Here is a 16,841-nt window from a genome sequence, read left to right on the forward strand (position 1 = left end):
ATATACAACTCAATTGCTTAAGGCAAAAACAAAAAACAAAAAACAAAGAATCTCTGCTAGCAGCCACCCAAGGACAAAAAAGAACACTTCATCTAATTTAAGAAGAAAGAAAGCAGAATACCTCCTTCTGTGATTTCTTGTCCTGAGGTGAGAAAAGCTTACTGGAACTGGATTCACAAGCACTGGACTTGCTCATGGTACTAAACTTGCCCACATTGGACATGGTGACAGTGCTGGGCATGCCTGTTCCAGCTTCAGGGGCAGTGGTAGATACGTGTGGGCTGGTTTCAACTTGGAGGATCAAGAAATCTTTGAGAGAGGTGTCTTCCTTGTGAGTGAGATTCTCTTGCAAGGCCAATGGCTCCTTGATGAGGGTCTCCTTACTCCTGGGATTTTCCTGCAAGTCCAAGGACTCCCTCAGGATGGTCTCCTTTTCAATGCTGGGCTTCTCCTGCAAGGCCTGTGGCTGCTTAATAAGGGACTCCTCTTCACTGGTGATGTCCTCTTGCAAGGCCAACTGCTCCTTCAAGAGAAGGACCTCTCCCTGGGCACTGGGCTTCTTCTTTAAAGATAATTGCCTCTCTGTGCTCGTTGACACTTCAGTGGAGAGCTCTTCCTTCAGAAACAATGGTTTCTTGAAAAGGGATTCCTCTTCCGTGGTGCTTTCCTCCTGCAAAGTCAACAGCTTCTTCAAGGAGCCCTCTTTGGTATCAGTCTTCTTCTCCAAGGTCAAAGCCTTACAGAGGAGGGCTTCACCATTGTTGGTAGGTTTAACATGCGGTGAAAATGGTTCCTGAAAGGGGAATTCCTCCTCAGTGGTAGGCTTCTCCTCCAAGGTCAGTGGCTCCTTAATATAAGATTCTTCTTCGGTAGTGATCTTCTCCTGTAAGGTCAATGGCTTCTTTGAGTGGGACACATCCTGCAGAGTAGTGGGCTTCTCTTTCAGTACAGATGGATCCTGGAAGAGGAACTCCTCTTCAGTTGTAGACTTTTTTTTTAAGAACAACAGCTTCTTAGACAGTGACTCCTTTTCAGGGGTAGTCTTCTCTGTGATCAGCGGCTTCTTTAAAAGGAACATCTTCCCCTGAGCAATTTGCTTATTTTTTAAAGATAATGGTGTCTTGGTAAGAACTGCCTCATCAGTTGAAGACTTCTTCTGAAATGACACTGACTCCATAGAGAAGGAACCTTTACCTTCTGCAACTACATTCTGCAAGTCCAACAGTTCTTGGCAGATGGGTGCCATTATTTGAGTGATACACTTTTTTTTCTTTAAAGATAATGGCTCATTGGCACAGTCTGCCACATTTGTGGTATGTTTCTTCCAAAAGGACACTGGCTCCATAAGAAATTCATCTTTACCATCAATATTCTCCTCAAATGCCCATGGCTTCTTCAAGACAGCCACATCCTCCTGAGTGGTGTGCTTTTCTTGCAATGCCAATTGTTCCTTGACAAGGGACTCCTCCTCAGTGGTAGGCTCCTTTTTAAAGGATAATGGTTCCTTAATGAATGACTTCTCTTCAGAGGTGACCGTCTGTAATACTGGTGGCTTCATGAAATGGCACACCTTCCCATGAGTGGTACACTTCTCCTTCAATGGTAATGGCTTTTTGGTGGAGGTTGCCTCCTCAATGGTATGCTTCTTGAAAGCCAAAGGCTCCTTTAAGAGTGACTCTTTTCCAAAAGTTGGAGACTTTTGCAAGACCAAGGGCTTCTTTAAGATAGATGCCTCCTCTTCTTGAGTGGTGTGCTTCTCCTGCAATACAGATGACTCTTGGAAAAGGGACTTCTTAGGGACAGGCTTTTTCTGAAAGGATAATGGCTCCTTAACAAATGACTTCTCTTCAGAGGTGATCGTCTGTAATACTGGTGGCTTCAGGAAGCGGCACACCTTCCCGTGAGTGGTACACTTCTCCTTTAAGGGTAATGGCTTCTTGGTGGAGGTTGCCTCCTCAATGGTATGCTTCTTGAAAGCCAAAGGCTCCTTTAAGAGTGACTCTTTTCCAAAAGTTGGAGACTTTTGCAAGACCAAGGGCTTCTTTAAGATAGATGCCTCCTCTTCTTGAGTGGTGTGCTTCTCCTGCAATACAGATGACTCTTGGAAAAGGGACTTCTTAGGGACAGGCTTTTTCTGAAAGGATAATGGCTCCTTAACAAATGACTTCTCTTCAGAGGTGATCGTCTGTAATACTGGTGGCTTCAGGAAGCGGCACACCTTCCCGTGAGTGGTACACTTCTCCTTTAAGGGTAATGGCTTCTTGGTGGAGGTTGCCTCCTCAATGGTATGCTTCTTGAAAGCCAAAGGCTCCTTTAAGAGTGACTCTTTTCCAAAAGTTGGAGACTTTTGCAAGACCAAGGGCTTCTTTAAGATAGATGCCTCCTCTTCTTGAGTGGTGTGCTTCTCCTGCAATACGGATGGCTCTTGGAAAAGGGACTTCTTAGGGACAGGCTTTTTCTGAAAGGATAATGGCTCCTTAACAAATGACTTCTCTTCAGAGGTGATCGTCTGTAATACTGGTGGCTTCAGGAAGCGGCACACCTTCCCGTGAGTGGTACACTTCTCCTTTAAGGGTAATGGCTTCTTGGTGGAGGTTGCCTCCTCAATGGTATGCTTCTTGAAAGCCAAAGGCTCCTTTAAGAGTGACTCTTTTTCAAAAGTTGGAGACTTTTGCAAGACCAAGGGCTTCTTTAAGATAGATGCCTCCTCTTCTTGAGTGGTGTGCTTCTCCTGCAATACAGATGACTCTTGGAAAAGGGACTTCTTAGGGATAGGCTTTTTCTGAAAGGATAACGGCTCCTTAACAAATGACTTCTCTTCAGAGGTGATCGTCTGTAATACTGGTGGCTTCGTGAAGTGACACACCTTCCTGTGAGTGGTACACTTCTCCTTTAAGGGTAATGGCTTCTTGGTGGAGGTTACCTCCTCAATGGTATGCTTCTTGAAAGCCAAAGGCTCCTTTAAGAGTGACTCTTTTCCAAAAGTTGGAGACTTTTGCAAGACCAAGGGCTTCTTTAAGATAGATGCCTCCTCTTCTTCATTGGTGTGCTTCTCCTGCAATACAGATGGCTCTTGGAAAAGGGACTCCTTAGGGATAGGCTTTTTCTGAAAGGATAATGGCTCCTTAACGAATGACTTCTCTTCAGAGGTGATCACCTGTAATACTGGTGGCTTCAGGAAGCGGCACACCTTCCCGTGAGTGGTACACTTCTCCTTTAAGGGTAATGGCTTCTTGGTGGAGGTTGCCTCCTCAATGGTATGCTTCTTGAAAGCCAAAGGCTCCTTTAAGAGTGACTCTTTTTCAAAAGTTGGAGTCTTTTGCAACACCAAGGGCTTCTTTAAGGTAGACTCCTCCTCTTGAGTGGTGTGCTTCTCCTGCAATACAGATGACTCTTGGAAAAGGGACTCCTTAGGGATAGGCTTTTTCTGAAAGGATAATGGCTCCTTAACGAATGACTTCTCTTCAGAGGTGATCGTCTGTAATACTAGTGACTTCTTGAAGTGGTACACCTTCCCGTGAGTGGTACATTTCTCCTTTAAAGGTAATGGCTTCTTGGAGAGGGTTGCCTCCTTAGTAGTACACTTCTTCCTAAAGGAAATTTGCTCCATAAGAAATTCATCTTCACTATCTTTTTCTTCCTGCAATGCCCATGGCTCCTTCAAGAGGGTCACCTCTCCATCAGTGGTGTGCATCCCTTGTGACACAGATAGCTCCTGGAAGAAGGACTCCTCCTTAGTCGTAGGCTTTTTTCTTAAGGACAATGATTCCTTAATGGATGCCTCCTCTCCAGAGGTGGTCTTCTGAAATACTAATGGGCTCATTGAGTGGGGAATCTTCCTCTGAATAGTGTAATTCTTCTTTAAACATAATTGCCTAAAGATGAGGGTTTTCTTAGTGGTAGGTTGCTTCTTAAAAGCCAATGGCTCCTCAAAGAGGGAGTCCTCTTCAGTGTCAATCTCCTCCTGCAAGACCAATGATTTCTCAAAGATGGACACCTCTTGCTCAGTGGTGTGCTTCTCTTGCAATGCAGGTGGCTTCTGGAAGAGGGGTTTCTTCTCAGTGGTAGGCTTTCTCCTAAAAGACAACAGCTCCTTAGTGAGTGACTTCTCATCAGAGGTGGTCTTCTGCAACACCAGTGGATTCTTCATACAGGATATCTCCCCCTTAGTGGAACACTTTTTCTTTAAAGATAACAGCTTCTCGGTGGGGGTTGCCTCCTCAGTTTTAGGCTTCTTCATAGAGTTTGTGGGCTCCACAGGGAAAAAATCCTCTTCATCACTGATGTCCACCAAGGTCAAAAATTCCTCTGAACAGGACTGCTTCTCCTGATGTGTGGACATATTCATTAAGGATAATGTCCTCTTGATAATGGCTGCCTCCCCAGCTTTATGATTCTTCCCAAAAATCATTGACTCTACAACATCACTCTCAGTCTCCTCCAGCAAGGATAGTGGCTCCTCAAAGAGGGCCACCTCCCCCTGATTTGTGCACTTCTTTAAAGATAATGACCTCTTGATGAGGGTTGTATTCTCAGTAGTGGGTTTTTCTTTTAAAACAAATGGCTTTTTGAGAAGAGATGCCTCTTCAGTAGTGGGTGTTTTGGAGATGGTAGATATCTCCGGAATGAGTGGTTTGTCTATAATATTTGGTACCATGGTGGTTGAGACTACTACTGGTGAGGGTTCCAGTTTATACCTGTAAAGGAAGCAATGCCTGGATAAGAATAATGTAGCACCGAGAATCTTCACTTACCATCTAATTTTGCCACTGTATTTACTAAATATATGGAAAGGGCAAGAGCTTCAACTCCAAGAGACAGACTAGAGGGCAAAAATCAATGGGTACCATAGTGAATCATAAAAGTAACACACTGTAGAGTTTCTATAACTTTCTATGACCCCACATTTTTCTAAAAATTTCCCCCTAAAATCCATCTTATGCTTTCTCATATATGATTTCTTACCTTTACTGATACACAAATGCTTTTATTACCACAATGTAAGAGTTACTTGCTTATATATCAGTCTCCCTCTCTAGCTTGATTTATTTGTCTTTGTCTATCAGCACCAGGCATCTGGTAAAATTCAGGTTGATATTAATATTGTTTGAAGGCTTATGAGAGACGATTGTAAGAGAGAGGCTTATAAAAGGCTTACGAAGGCTTATAAGAGAAAAGTGGACTGGTACTTAACCATATTCCCTTTACTCTAGGCTATTCACGAGCTCCTTCCTAGTAAAGGTATTAAAAAGACCAAAATAAACATTTGTTCACATGTGTCAGATGCAAAGCTTTGTTTTGAATAGGACTGCATGTCCAATTAGAGTGACTAACCTGGTGTGACCAAATCATTGGATGACTAGAAATTAGAATAAGAGAAAGGATTAAAGGTAAATGCAATCTTCAGTTGGAACAAGAGTAAGTACTTCCAAAAGACTAGATATTATATGATTCCATTTAATATCCAGAACAGATACGTCCATAGAGGTATATCCATAACAGAAAGTAGATTGGTGGTTGCCTGGAGCTGGGGAGGAGGGGAGAGGTGGATAGAAAGGGGTACTGGGAAAGAGAATGGACTATGGGTATAGGTTTCTTTGGGGGGGGTGCTAAAAAAGTTCTAAAATTAGATAGTGGTAATGGCTGCACAACCTAACTTTAAAAAAGAAACACTAAATTAAAAAAAAAACAAGTGCCTCAAAAGACTCCATCTGATCAGATAGGATCCAGGTCCCTCCAGATGAGAACTTCTAAAGGTAGTCTTCAGATAGTCTAGTTATGATAAAGAGCATGCATTCTGGATCTAGACTGTCTGGATCCAAACCCTGGCCCCTCCACTTCTTGGCTGGGTGATCTTGGGCAAGTTAATGTTCTATGTTTCACCTTTTTCACCTATAAAATGAGGGTCATAATATTACCTCCTCTATAGGCTTACTGTGAAGACTTAATTAATTAATATGCATAAAACTCTTAAAACAAACAACTGTTAGAAACAGTTGCACACCAATAAATCAGATAATTCAGAAGAAAATGGACAAGTTCCTAGGAAGATACATACTACCAAAACTGACTCAAAAAGAAAACAGAAAATCTCAACAGATCTGTAACAAGACATTGAATTAATAATCAAGAACTACCCGCAAAGAAAAATATAGGCCCAGATGGCTTCACTGGTGAATTCTATCAAACATTTAAAGAAGAACTAATACTAATACTTCATGAACTACTCAGGAAGAGGTAGGAATATTTCCCAAGTTATTCTATGAGGCCAATATTACCCTGATACCAAAAACAAGGAGATCACATGAAAAGTCTAGTCTGATATGTCTTATGAATACAGATGCAAAAATCCTCCTGAAAATACTAGCAAACCAAATCCAGCAGTACATAAAAGGGTTGTACACCATGACCAAGTGGGATTTATCCTAGGAAAGCAAAATTAGTTTAGCATCTGAAAATCAATTCAAGTATCACACCACATTGATGGAATAAAAAACAAAAGCTACATGATCATCTCAGTAAATCCAGAAAAATCATTTGACAAAATCTGACACCTTTCATGATAAAAAGTATTCAACATGAAGACTAGAAAAGAGATTCTTCAACTATGCAAGAGCATCTATGAAAATCCCAAAGCTAACATCATAGCTAATAGTGAAGGACTGATGCTTCCTCCCTCTGTGAATATACTAAAAACCATTGAATTGTATGGTTTAAAGGGGTGAATTGTATGGTATGTGAATTACATCTCAATAAAGCTGTTACCCCCCCAAAAAAAAATCCTTAATATAATGCATGATTATAGTGAGCTCTCAACAGATGTTAGTTCTAGTACTATTATTAGGATCCATTCCACTGAACTCTGAACGAAGACAAGAACGTATATGGCATTTCCACTAAAATCAGAATGATGAATGATATTCAAAAGAAAATAATGCAGGGAATTAAGGTCAAAATATTCATGTAAATCCCGAGAACTCCATTTCAGCAAGAAACCAAGTAGGGCTAAATGCTAATCTTCTGGTTTGATTTCTTTCTGCTGGGTAGTTAGCAAAGTGTCCTATGGACCTGGCATGTTAAGTTTTTGGAGTTTTCAGACTTTCTCCCTTACCATTTGGAACCCCTGCTTAGCCGTGCTGTAGCTACCTAGCTAATCTATTCTATTCTTCCCTGAAGAAGTAATCCCCACTAGAATGAGAAGAGGATATAGAAAGGTCTCATTTCACTTTTTAACTCTTCTTCCAATAAAAGTTTTCCTAGGAGTAAATCCTTTTTCCAATCCTAGATGAGAATACTCATATCTACTTGCAGAACCTGTAATCAGTTCCCTATAACAGCTGGAAAACACACATTTCTGGCCTAAGGAGATAGTAATTTCTCTACAGTAACAAGAAACAAACCTCCCCCAAGGCTTCTAATGGGATAAGCAGACTGGCAAGCTATCAGCCAGCTGCTGAGAATCCCCTGAAAAGTTAAGTTGCCCCCACATTCTCAAGCACAGACTGGCTCAATCAGGGACTGAACTACTAAAAGAGAGAAAAGATGCACACAATATCTTTTAGCAAACTCTCCAATGACAACAGATTTTCAGTAAGTACACACCATGGGGGCAGGGTGTGGGGGGAGAGAGAAGAGGCCTGCAGTGCTTCAGTAACTTAGCAAACCACAGCTGTTTGCAAAGCCACCTAAACACCCAGGGTTAATGTAGTACTCACCACTGTGCCCTATTAAAAATGTTCTCAATGGGGACAAAAGAGGGTCAAAAGGATGTCACATGTTCTCCTTTACCATCTAAACAAAGCCATCTGAGTCCCCTCTTACTCACCTTTTTACATTCATCTTGTTTTTGGCCAACTCACAAGCAGGTGTGTTCCTGTTTGTCTTCTTGGAAATATCTTTAACAAACTCATTATTGGCTTCCTTTTTGGGCTGAGCAGGTTGACTTTGAAAAGCCTGCAAAAAAAATAAAAAAGGGTTGAGGGGGTCAGGTGAAAGAAGCAAGAAAATGGAAAGAACCTCAAATTACCCAATAGGTGGCTCTTATAGGATAGTCCTGAACAAAACTCTCACACTGGACACCTTGTTGGGTTGTTCCCAGGAACACCAATCAAAACATCTCACAACCAGTATGGTACTGCTGCCGACTAATCATGATGGAAGCTAGCGGTACAGTAGTACTGGTACATATTAGCTAAATAGCACCCCTACGTGATTCCAACATACATAGGATGTGGTTCTGATCTCCATGTCAGGCATACTGGCTGGAAAATTCACAAAAAAATATTTTGTAAATATCACATTCCATTTTGACCCCACAGGATGTTCAGAGGGGGAAAAAAGGCAATCTAACTGGCTTTGCTGCCTGGGTATATACCAAGATCAACTAGCTTTTCAGGGTAGACCTGTATCACAACACTACCTGTGATACATCTATCCCATCCCACTGAGGGGATATTTATTTAACATGGTGCTCTGAGGGGCTTCATCACAAACTCTAATCATGACTATTTCTATTAAACAGTAGAGGAGATCATGAGACTGTGAATCATGTCAGTAAAAATAATTTTAAAATTTATGCCTTTAAAATGAAACAAAGGGAATCTAATTATATTCCAGATAGATACCATGACCACATTAAAGGACAGAAAAAAAAACAGAAGAAAGTATAAGACAAGAAACAACTAACCCAGGTAAACACACTACCTTCAACATATACATCCTCAGTCAGGATGGGTTTGTATGTAGGGTGGTGGAGAATATTGCAAACAAATCTGGAACTATTTTTAGTAGGTTTGTTTATTATGGTGTGGTAGAAGAAGTAATTTTGAAACTCTTTTAGATGTATTATAGTATTGAGTAAATATGTCGATGATCTTGGGAAACATGATTCTCATTTTAGAAGGAACACACATATATGGATTGAGAAATATAGGAAAGAACCCTGTGTGTTGGAATGGGACCTGTTCAGACTCATGATTTCTTAAATAAGTATAGGTATACATACATCTGAGTATATGGGGGCGTGTGTATTTGTATATAGATATATGTATATATGTTTCATTATAGATACGTGTGTATATACATGCAGACATTTCCTAGTTCTGTCTACTGAAGGGGCAGGAAAAAATGAACACACCCCAGTAGTACACCTAGCACTGAGATTTTGGCTCTAATATCATTCCCCACTAAAAGGAACAGGAATTCTTCGGAAAAATGGCTGACTCCAAGGCTGGGATAAAATAGATACAAGATGAACCTGGAACATCCTGTTATGCTGGAAAGAAAATGCTCAAAACATTATAAGTATGTCACAAAGATACAGTAGTCAGATTAAAGGGGACCATAGTGGCCAAATCTGAGATAATCTGAGCACCAAAATAATTGAATACAATAATGAGCAATAAACCACTGAAAAAATAGGAATTCATAAGTCTATACCAATAATAAATAAACAGAGAAGAAGGGAAGGCCCTGTTTGTAGTAGAATGCCATGGGTAGACTGGTAAATGCTAGAGATGGAAAACATATCATAAAGGTTGGTTTAGGCAAAAATCATCAACAGATGCTAAATCTGGGGGACATTTTGATGAAGAGCAGGTTATTTGCCAGCTCTTAAGAGTGTGTCCCACAGACTGTCTATTCATTGCAAGAGGGAAAAAAATTAACAGTAATTATACGGTGGAGAAACCAGACAACATCCTGACTGGGAGATCAAAATGAACATCACCAATGGGGGGCAGAGGGACATTGTGTGCCTCCAGATGTGATACTCTAAGAAGGAGAGAACATAATCTACGCATTTTCCAGCCAAGCACGTATATAACGTCAATCTAATCACATGGAAACATCAGATAAACACAAAGTGAGGAATGTTCTATTTTTAAAATAGGGGGGTTGGGTGGGACTGTATTCTTCAAAAATGTCATAAAAAACAAGGAAAGGCTATGGAAATGTCCCAGATTAAAAGAAGCCAGAGATATGACAAGTAAATGATGTTAGCCTGGATTCCCTCACTAGAGGGGGAAAAAGGCTTATAACATTGACTTTATAAGGTCAGCTGAAAAAAAAAACGGAATATGGATAACAGATTACATAAAAATTACATTAAAATACTGTATCAGTGTAAATTTATAAAGTTGCTGACTATACTGTGGTTACATAAGACAATTTCCCTGAGGAAACATACACTGAAGTACTTAGGGGTAAAGGGCCATGATGTACGTAGGCAAGTGGGATGAAATGTTAATAACAGATGAATCTAGCTAGGTAAAGGGTATATGTGTGTTCTTTGTACTGTTTTTTTCTTCTTACAGCTTTTTGTAAATTTGAATTTTCAAATGAAATGTAAAAACAAAAATTACACCTTTGTATCATCATTCCATAATAAGCAACTACAATCCAATAGAAAATTCTTTCTTAGGCCCTCAATTGTTGTCCACCTCTGCTCCTCAAAGAGCTTGGCACAGTTTTCATTTCAACTTCACCTAAAGTTTTACAAATTCCCTATGTGTTCACTGAGATTTAGAATTGGAAAAGAGGTGATTTTTCTTAGCAGGAGAGAGGTGGAGACCCTAATCCCCAGGGGGAAATTTTCTCCTTGCCATATGTGAAGGTTCAGAGCACTAATTATTTTAAGATCTAAGCTCAAGGGGACCTTTCCCAGTACTTCCCCATAATTCTTTCACCAAGAAGTAGGAAAATAGAGATGAAAATCTTCCTGACAAAGAATAATTTAGGTAAACATGGATATAGACCTTATCTTCTCATCCACTGGCTTAGGACCAGCTCTACCAAATTAAAAGTCCTTCTCATGCTGGAATGATGAAGGAGAGGGAAAAAAAAAGAACACTTACAGCAGATTAACTAAGTAAAACAGATTAATTCTTTTTTTAATTTATTTTTTCATTGTTTTTTAATTTACTTTTATTTTTAAATTTTATTTATTTATTTTTAATCAGTCTTTTTTGGGGGGTGGGGAAGATAATTAGGTTTTTATTTAATTTATTTATTTTAATGGAGGTCTTGGGGATCGAACCCAGGACCTCCTGCATGCTAACAATGCGCTCTACTACTGAGCTATACCCTCCCCTTAAAACAGATCAATTCTTTCAGCAGGCCAGGACCTCACGGTGGTGAAACTTGATGAGATAGATATGAGGCATGGAGACCTAGTAATACTGACAGGAAGAAGCAAATCATCATAAAGGGAATCCCCAAAATTCAGAGAGAAAGGAGCCTTCAACCCTCAAAGAGATGAGCTCAGACATCTGCAGAAAGACCCAACCCTGGAGTGGCTTAGGTACATTGTAATGATGGAACTTTCTCTGGAAAGCACTAAAGACCAGTCAAGGTGATCAAAGTTGATTCAGACCTTGAACTCAAAAGGGAAATGGGCTTTCTGAGCTTCTGAAAAGCTAGAGGCAGAGGTGCTGCTCAGGGGTGCCTTGCTTCTCCCACCCCACCCTGGATAAGTACGTGGCCTAACAGATGTTGAATTCAGTTGGAGAACCGGGAGGGTCCCAGATAGCTGCATGTATTTCCTATTCATTTATTCGTGTTTGTTCTTTATAAATGATGATATAAACCTCATGAAAAAAAGGACTGAGAGCAAGTTTCTCATATGCTGTTAGACCTTGCTCTGCACAGTGTCATCAGGGACTCTGGGGGCCAAGGGAAGCTACACTAAGATTGGCTGCTTCTGCTCCTGATTTGTGTGGCCACCTTATTTCAGCCAAGTTTCTAGATCCACAGTTACATCAGTCAGGAAATGAATCTAACCTTATAGGCCTGTATGGGAGGTATCTCTTTCAACAAATCTAGAGTAAATCTGATTATAATCATACATGTTGTAATCTGCATGGGAAAGAGACTGTTTGAGTACAAGAGTGGTCACATAGCATCTAAAGAGCAGAGATACAAGGAGAAAACTTTGCCAATGCTTATCCAATCCCACTTTAGAGGGTAAAATATTATCTAGCAGATATGAGAATTCTGGTAGCCACAGAAAGACACTCTATTATAGAGGGCAGGAATATTTCACCAGGGTTCTCTGTATCCTAGATGAACCAGACTTCAAAACCAACATTGGGCAAATCTTTTTCTGTAAGGTGAAGATAATTATAGTATCTGCCTCATAGGATTTTATGAGGATTAAGTGAGTGGATACATGAAAAAGTGCTTAGAATAGTGCCTGGCACATAGTAAGCACTCAGTAGGCATCAGTTATTATTTTCTAAGACCAAAGATTACCTTTGGCCCAATTTTATATTCAATTAGGAACATTTTAACTCTTAAACCTGATTTTTTTGCTGGTACCTTAATAATATCAGAAGGGAGGTAACTTGGAAGTAAACTCAAGAATTCTAGTCAAAATTGAATTTCTAGATCTCCATAGTTGGAACTGTGGTCCTCAACGGTTCTGTGCATCAGAGGGCATTTTTGATTGTTACTGCCACTGGGATGCTGCTGGGACTTAATGCCTGGGGGCCAGGATGCTGGCTGAGGTCAATTCTACACAACAGAAACATTGTCCTGTCCAAAATGCCCCTAGTGCTTGAATGGATAAACACTGCCCTAGATTACAATGAATCCACCTAAGTACTTGCCTCCAAGGCCTAAGCAGCCAGTTGAGTAACCTCTGGACTTTATCTAAATGCAAGATCTCATATTTCTCATTTGTCTACAATTTTGTATCTGATAATCACTCTGCTGCTTCCAGAGAGCTCCACCATTTACTCCAGATGGTATGTGCCAGCAGAAGAGCCCCCACAGTTTCTGAAATTGGATCATGGATTCCAAATAAAGTTGGCTCTCAACGTTCTACAGAAGGGTCAGGGTCTGATAAACTGGAAAGGCCACTCAAGGAAGAGGTGATCTAAACCGTATGCAACACCATGGTAGAGGATTGGACTAGCATACTCACATTGGTGAGATCTTCAAAAGCTGATCTCTTTTTGAGTGGTCCCAGAGGTGAAGATGGAGATCTCTTTGTTTGGCAATTCTCCCCTCTCTAAAAAAGTAAAAGAGGTAAATGAGTAGATCCAATTGTGAACAGTCTTTTAAGGGACTTCGGGTCATCTCTGGGGCTTGGGGAAATGCCAGAATCTCCAAGGAACTGGGGATGCATCTAATAAACCCCAAAAAACCACAACACAGGGAAATGTCGGCACTCACTGCTGCTTAGAGCACTCTTGAAGGAGGTCATCATTGATGACAGGGACAAGGCTGTGAGGAGACAAGATGACCTTCAGTGTAACTCTCAGAATGAGCAAAATAGCTTAGTGAAGGTAATTTTCTCTCCTATTCCTCTCATGTTTCTGGCTATCCTAGCCAAGATGAACCATCACCACCGCCACAACCCTGCAAATCCCAGTAATTCCTTTAATATGGATGCTCCCAGGTAGTTCAATAATTTAACAACATTTAAGTATTTCTTATGTTAAATAGTTGATTTAAGATGTTCCCAATAAGGACAATAACACTCCTGTCTAGATACCGGTCCAGGACCAGCTCTTTACTAGCTGGTGACCTTGAACAAGTCACTTAATTTCTGAGCTTCAATTTTCTCATCAGTAAAATTGGAATGATAACCTACCTTATTTGAGGATTCAATAAGAGAATGCATTTTTAAAGTTTTTTTAAAAAAAACTTATTTACTTGGGGGAGGTAATTAGGTTTGTTTGTTTGTTTATTTTTAGAGGAGGTACTGATGATTAAACCCAGGACCTCGTGCACACTAAGCATGTGCTCTACCACTTGAGCTATACCCTCCCCCCACACAAGAACACACAGGTTTTTTTTAATTTACATATGCGTACTGTTCATTGTTTCTAAGAACAGTTTAGAGCTTTAGATTTTTAAACTTACGTAGTTATCAATGGAATAAAGCCAATCACAAAATAATAATCAACAGAATGCAGTAATTCAATCATAAAGGACAGTCAAATGTGCTTATACATGAGAATGCATGTTTTTTAAAAAGTCTATATAAACTGCAAGTGGACAAAAATAGTATTTTTAAAGTACACAGTCCAATATGATTTTAAACCCCATAGGAAAAATTCGAGGTTTTTTTGAGGGGGGAAATTTTATATTTTAGGAAAAGAGTTTGGTAATCCATATTAATCCCTAACTGTTAGTGTATACTATTTTGGAGCAAAGGAAGCTCTCTTTCTAGGTAGTGTTTAACTGTACATCCCACTCCCAAAGGAGCAAGACTGTCTCTATGGGGTTAGAGGTCAAGGTACACCACACTGTAGGGATCTTCTATTCCCTAACAGTTTTTATTTGGTGAAACTTTCCCAAGCATCAGATTTCCCTTATGAAATGAGAAGCCTGCCCTACCTATGTCCTAGAGTTGTTATAATGTGAAGCAGAACATGGGGATCAGACCATTTATTTGCCCTGTTCTCTATTTATACCATGGGCAGTTGGTACATGGCACAGTAAGTGATTAGAAATTTACAGAATTGGATTCCTATTGTAATAGACCAATCTAGCCCACTGGAGCAATCCTATAAGAGCTGAAAAGAATGATTTCTGTTTTCTAAATGAGTAAGCTAAGAAATAAGTAAACTTCTTAGTCTTTTATCTAGTTCATGATAAATAATCCTAGTGGAAATAATTAGCAAGTAAATAAATTATTATTTTCTTACAAATTAGCCAGTTTCTTACAAATTAACTGTTGGTCTGTTATCCAATGCCTACTTAATATTACTGGCAGAAATAATCAGCCCCAAATAAAATTAATGGGTGAAAGTGAACTCAGTAAAATTTTTATTTGCAAAATGTGCCCTGAGGGAGTTGGATTGGGAAAAATAACTGCCACAAAAGAAAACTTACAGTGGTAGAACTCTAATCAGAAGATTTGATATGGACAAAATCTGACCAATGTACTAAATCTTTCTTGCAAAATTTACACAGGAAAAAAAACATTTGGCCCCTCCCAGAAAAAAATCATTCTAGTAAGACAAAAATGAAAATAATTAGAAAATGTTTATCTGTGCTGAGAGAAAACCAATCAAGGAAATGAAATTGGCCTAATGCTGTTTGCTCCAGGAAATACCTCCTTAATGACAGTTCATCAGTGTTAGTAAAATTCTGATTAAAATATGAATGATGATGAACATAGAACATCATCGCAGGGTCAGAATGACAATGTCAAACTATCCACAAGGTCAAAACAGCAGAGTCAAAATGGACCTATTCTTCAAATTTAATAGCTGTAAAAAGCATTATAATACATTTGTTGACCTAATCTTCATACTCTCTCCAGGATGTACCAAGCAGCCTCCTGGCAAAGTACTTTGAGCACCTCAGAGAAAGTAAGAGTACAGACATGATCACTAATGAGAACTGAGTACTGTTTGCTTTTGAAGGTTGTGGAGGATGGCCTTCATCTTAGCCATGCATTGATGGGAAAGAAGACATCACACTTTCTCCCCAAGTTCTAATTTGCTGGTCTTTTCCAACTACAAGGTCTGCCACCCTTTCCCACCTTCTCAGATTAAACCACACATATTCCAAACGAAGAAGGGATAAGGATAGTGACTGAGCCAATACAGGAAGAGGCTACTTGGGACACCATTGGAATAGACAGCTGGATCTAACCTTTTGAGATGTGCCATGATCACTGGGCACAATTTTGCTGGACTGAGATTTCTTAGCCTCAGGTTTGGAGCATTGGGGTGGTACTGGCAGTGGCATCTCTTACAGATTCAGCAGTATCTATCCAAGGCAGGGCTGCAATCAGAAAAGGATTCTTTAAAACATCATTCACCAGAAACATCACAGAATTCTCTGAAAATTCTTGAGAAACCCCAGACTCTCTACAGCATTTTCTATATACAAGAAACCCTTCCCACTCAGGTACAACAGCCCTTCCAACCCCACTCATATTCAGTCTCCAAGTTCAACTTAATTTTTTAATGGAGGTACAGGGGATTGAACCCAGGAACTCATGCATGCTAAGTGTGCACTCTACCACTGAGCTATTACCCTCCCCCCATCAAGTTCAACTGCATTTGACAAAGAACAGGCTTCTATAAGAGAGACCCTAAAGGCAATGCAGCAAATTTACCACTATGTACCAGATACTTTGGGCAATGGAGATACAAACACAAATAAATCATATATCTTATCCTAGAAGTATTCACAGGCACAGCTCTAATAGCAACATAAAAATGTGACAAATGATTTAATAATGGTAGATACAAAGTACTTTAGTAACATAATGGAAAGTCAGTAATCTTGTGGGAGACAAGGAATGGAGGAAGACTTCACAGAGGAGGTTATATTTGATCTGGACTCAAGTGACAAAGATGTTCCCATGTAGACAAGGGAGCTTTCTGGGCAAAGAAAGCCTGAGCCCAGGCAGAGGCTTGAATAGGCAGAGCACAGCAGGTTTGGGAACATCCAAGTTGTCTGGAATGTGGAGTATAAAGAATGTGTCAGGGTTGAGTTAGAAAGAGGCTGGAAAGTTAGGTTGGAGTCACACTGGTAAAACTGCAGAAGACCCTGCAGTTTGAGGGGAAAGATTTAAGAAAGGAGAAAGGCTAACTTCGGTTTTGCTTTGGGTGGAGAATATTAAATATTTTGTTGGTGAGGAAAAGTCAGCACAAATATATGCCTTCACATTGATTACATGTTAGTCCTCCCAACTAAACTGTGAGGGTAAGCAGGGCAAATATAATTTTTCCATTTTATAGTCCCAAGTGAGTTAAGTGACTTACTACACAGGACAAACTTTTTTTAATGGAGATACTGGGCAATGAACCCAGGACCTCCTGCATGCTAAGCATGCGCTTTACCACTGAGCTATACCTTTCCCCCAAGGGACAAGC

General features: G+C 40.0%; 1 protein-coding gene across 2 annotated transcripts in view; it reads right to left on the minus strand.

Moving 5' to 3' along the window:
* CCNB3 (cyclin B3) overlaps nt 1-16,841 on the minus strand; it is a 36,852-nt gene that overhangs the window by 17,799 nt on the left and 2,212 nt on the right. For both annotated transcript variants that reach the window (XM_064483141.1, XM_064483140.1), the window contains exons 2-5: nt 15,610-15,741; nt 12,923-13,009; nt 7,826-7,953; nt 122-4,697 (exon numbers count right to left, since the gene is read on the minus strand). In XM_064483141.1, the coding sequence (XP_064339211.1) occupies nt 122-4,697; nt 7,826-7,953; nt 12,923-13,009; nt 15,610-15,705 (4,887 nt within the window). In that variant the 5' untranslated portion in view covers nt 15,706-15,741. The remainder of the gene's footprint in view (nt 1-121; nt 4,698-7,825; nt 7,954-12,922; nt 13,010-15,609; nt 15,742-16,841) is intronic.

This window comes from Camelus dromedarius, chromosome X, assembly GCF_036321535.1.
Source record: "Camelus dromedarius isolate mCamDro1 chromosome X, mCamDro1.pat, whole genome shotgun sequence".
In the NCBI taxonomy this organism is placed as follows: Eukaryota; Metazoa; Chordata; class Mammalia; order Artiodactyla; family Camelidae; genus Camelus; species Camelus dromedarius.